Here is a 3,898-nt window from a genome sequence, read left to right on the forward strand (position 1 = left end):
CTAGTACACTGTGGACACCTTTTGTAATGTAAATCCATGCCCTTTTTTTACATGGTGAACCTCAACCTAGCAATTATGACAACAAATGTTATAGCCTAAAGCTCAAACACATTTTAGCAATTGTGAAATGGAATCTGAGTACAAACCCAATCAAATGTACATCATAACAAACGGTCCCATCTAGGACTGCGGGGACACTTGTGCCTTTCTCACGGACCTCAGTGCCTTTTCCAGAAGGTGTTTCTCTAGGTCATCCAGGTTGTCTTCAGCTTCACTCTCGGTCTCCTTTTTGGGCTCTGTCTCTGCTTCAGGTTCTTCCTGGGCTGATGTGGTGGTGGATGCCACAGCACCAGCAGCAGCTGCTGCCACCTTCTCCTTCTTATGTTTTTTGTGTTTTTTGTGCTTCTTGTCCTTTTTGTGTTTTGGATAGGGAGCGATCGCCGTGCGAGGCAGCAAGATGGACGCGGGATTCTTCCGCGGAACAAGTGCAGAACAGGACAATCGTTTCAGCAATAAACAGAAGAAGCTACTGAAGCAGTTGAAGTTTGTAGAATGTCTAGAAAAAAAGGTAGACATGGGCAAAGTAAATTTGGAGGTGATTAAGCCTTGGATTACAAAACGAGTAACAGAAATTCTTGGATTTGAGGATGATGTAGTAATTGAATTCATATTCAACCAGCTGGAAGTGAAGAATCCAGATTCCAAAATGATGCAGATTAACCTGACTGGGTTCTTGAATGGAAAAAATGCTAGAGAATTTATGGGAGAGCTGTGGCCCCTTTTGTTGAGCGCACAGGAAAACATTGCTGGGATCTCTTCTGCTTTCTTGGAACTGAAGGAGGAGGAAATAAAACAAAGACAGATTGAACAAGAAAAACTGGCATCTATGAAGAAACAAGATGAAGACAAAGATAAGAGGGACAAAGAAGAAAAGGAGAGCAGCAGAGAGAAAAGGGAGCGATCCAGAAGCCCAGGAAGATGCAAGTCCAGATCTCCTTCCCCTAGAAGGCGTGCCTCACCTGTCAGACGAGAGAGAAAGCGAAGTCATTCTAGATCTCCCCGTCATAGAATCAAGAGCCGAAGCCCCTCCCCTGCTCCAGAAAAGAAAGAAGAGATCCCAGAACTTCCGGAACCTTCAGTAAAGGCCAAGGAACCCTCAATACAAGAGGCAACCTCTACTAGTGACATTCTGAAAGCTCCCAAACCTGAACCTATACCAGAACCGAAGGAACCTTCACCAGAAAAAAAAAATTCAAAAAAGGAAAAAGAAAAGGAAAAAACCTGCCCGAGGTCTGGATCACGATCGAAATCGAGGTCACGAACATGTTCCCGGTCCCCTTCTCATACTCGACCTAGGCGGCGTCATAGAACACGATCAAGGTCATATTCACCTAGAAGGCGACCAAGTCCAAGAAGGCGGCCATCTCCTCGAAGAAGAACCCCTCCAAGACGAATGCCTCCTCCACCAAGGCATAGAAGAAGTCGATCTCCTGTGAGACGAAGGCGGTGCTCGTCGGCATCTCTCTCTGGCAGCAGCTCGTCATCATCTTCGTCCCGTTCCCGGTCACCTCCAAAGAAGCCACCAAAAAATAATCTCCAGTCCCCCTAGAAAAACTCGTAGACTCTCTCCGTCTTCAAGCCCTCCATGGTGAAGGCATCGGCCATCTCCGCCAGCAAGCCCACCGACAAAAACCCGTTGGTCACCAACACCCCAGCAGTCAAATCGTACAAGAAAAAGTCGTGGCTCTGTTTCTCCAGGGAGAACCTCAGGTAAAGCAACAAAACATAAAGGTACCGAGAAAAGGGAGTCACCTTCACCAGCACCAAAACCTCGGAAAGTAGAGTTATCTGAATAGGAAGACAAAGGTGGCAAAATGGCAGCAGCTGATTCCGTGCAACAGAGGCGGCAGTACCGGAGACAAAACCAGCAGTCTTCTTCTGACTCTGGCTCCTCCTCCTCTTCAGAAGACGAGCGACCGAAGAGATCGAACGTGAAAAATGGAGAAGTGGGAAGGCGTCTACGACATTCAGCCTCCCGGAGTGCATGCCCATCACCACGGAAACGCCAGAAAGAGTCCTCTCCTCGCAGACGGAGAAGAAGCCCATCACCACCACCGGCCAGACGACGGCGCTCCCTTTCTCCTGCCCCTCCACCCCGGCGGCGGAGGTCTCCCACACCGCCGCCGCCGCCACCACAGCACAGGACTCCTTCTCCTCCCCCACGTCGACGCTCACCTTCTCCAAGAAGATACTCTCCTCCAATCCAGAGAAGATACTCTCCTTCCCCCCCTCCTAAGAGAAGAACAGCTTCCCCACCACCATCTCCCAAGCGAAGAGCTTCACCATCGCCTCCCCCAAAGCGACGGGTCTCCCATTCGCCACCTCCGAAGCCAAGAAGTTCCCCTGTTACAAAGAGACGTTCCCCTTCCTTATCATCTAAGCATAGGAAAGGGTCACCCCCTAGCCGATCTACCCGAGAAACCCGGTCTCCTCTACCAAACAAACGGCATTCACCTTCACCACGGCCTCGACTTCCTCATACCTCTGCAAGTCCTCCCCCACTCCGAAGAGGAGCTTCATCTTCACCCCAAAGAAGGCAGTCCCCATCACCAAGCACTAGGCCTATCAGGAGAGTCTCCAGAACCCCGGAACCCAGAAAAGCAAAAAAGGCTGCCTCACCAAGTCCCCAGTCTGTAAGAAGGGTCTCATCTTCCAGATCTGCCTCCAGATCTCCTGAGCCAGCAGCTAAGAAACACCAAGCACCTCCATCCCCCACCCAGTCTCAGTCCCCATCCACAAACTGGTCGCCAGCAGCACCTGTCAAGAAGGCTAAAAGCCCCACGCCGAGCCCATTCCCTGCCAGGAATTCAGACCAGGAGGGTGGTGGGAAGAAAAAGAAGAAGAAGGACAAAAAACACAAAATCCTTCAGTTCTTTATCTGTATGTGAATAGCATTTTCCTTCAAGTCCATTGTACCTGTATAAAATCATTTTGTTGCTCAGAAGAGCTGAGTAATTCATAGTTGTTCAACACGCAACGTTGGGAACACTGTACAAAGTTTTCCGAGTGTCTGAACATTTGACTTTGCATCATTTCATGCAAGTCTTTCCAGAATTTTCTGAAATCTGCCTGTTCATCATTTCTTTGTTGTTGTTGGTGGTGATGGTGTTCATCCTTCATTTTTTAATTTTTTTTTTTAATTTTGGTTTACAACACTCAATTCCACAAGTTTTTGAGTTCCAAATTTTCTCCCCCTTCCTCTCCTCCCCCAAGATGGAATGTAATCCAAAATAGGTTCTACATACACTTTCACATTAAACTTATTTACACAATAGTCAAGCTGTAATGAAGAATCATAACCAATGGAATGAAGCATGAGAAAGAAGAAAGAAAACCAAAAAAGGAGAAAAAAAGAGAGCTAATAGTTTGCCTCAATCTGCATTCAGACTCCATAATTCTTTCTCTGGATGTGGATAGCTTTTTCCATCATGAGTATTTTGGAGCTGTCTTTGAACTTTGTATTGCTGAGAAGGGCCAAGTCTGTCAAAGTTAGACATCACAGATGCTCTGTGTCTGTAATCATGTATAATGTTCTCCTGGTTCTGCACCCCTTACTCAGCTTCAGATCATGTAGGCCTTTCCAGGTTATTATAAAGTCTATCTGTTCCACATTTCTTCTAGCACAATAGCATTCCTTTATATTCATATGCCACAACTTATTTAGCCATACCCCAATTGATGGGCATCCCCTTGATTTCCAATTCCTTGCCATCACAAAAAGAGCTGCCACAAATATTTTTCACATACTGATCCATTTCCCCCTTGTGTGATCTCTTTGGGATACAGTCCTTGAAGAGTTATTGCTGGGACAAAGGGTATGCACATCTTCATAGCCCTT

The 3,898-nt window shown here is 47.0% G+C and overlaps 1 protein-coding gene across 1 annotated transcript; it reads left to right on the plus strand.

Moving 5' to 3' along the window:
• Positions 1-420: 420 nt before the first annotated feature.
• On the plus strand, positions 421-2,914 carry LOC118849490 (serine/arginine repetitive matrix protein 1-like; the record flags this gene model as incomplete). Its single annotated transcript, XM_036758359.1, is given in 3 exon segments — positions 421-1,594; positions 1,596-2,829; positions 2,832-2,914. Coding segments are annotated over 3 exon segments (2,454 nt in total), but the record flags the coding sequence as incomplete, so codon positions are not given.
• Between the last annotated feature and the right edge of the window lie 984 nt (positions 2,915-3,898).

The sequence above is a fragment of the Trichosurus vulpecula genome, chromosome 5, assembly GCF_011100635.1.
Source record: "Trichosurus vulpecula isolate mTriVul1 chromosome 5, mTriVul1.pri, whole genome shotgun sequence".
NCBI lineage: Eukaryota > Metazoa > Chordata > Mammalia > Diprotodontia > Phalangeridae > Trichosurus > Trichosurus vulpecula.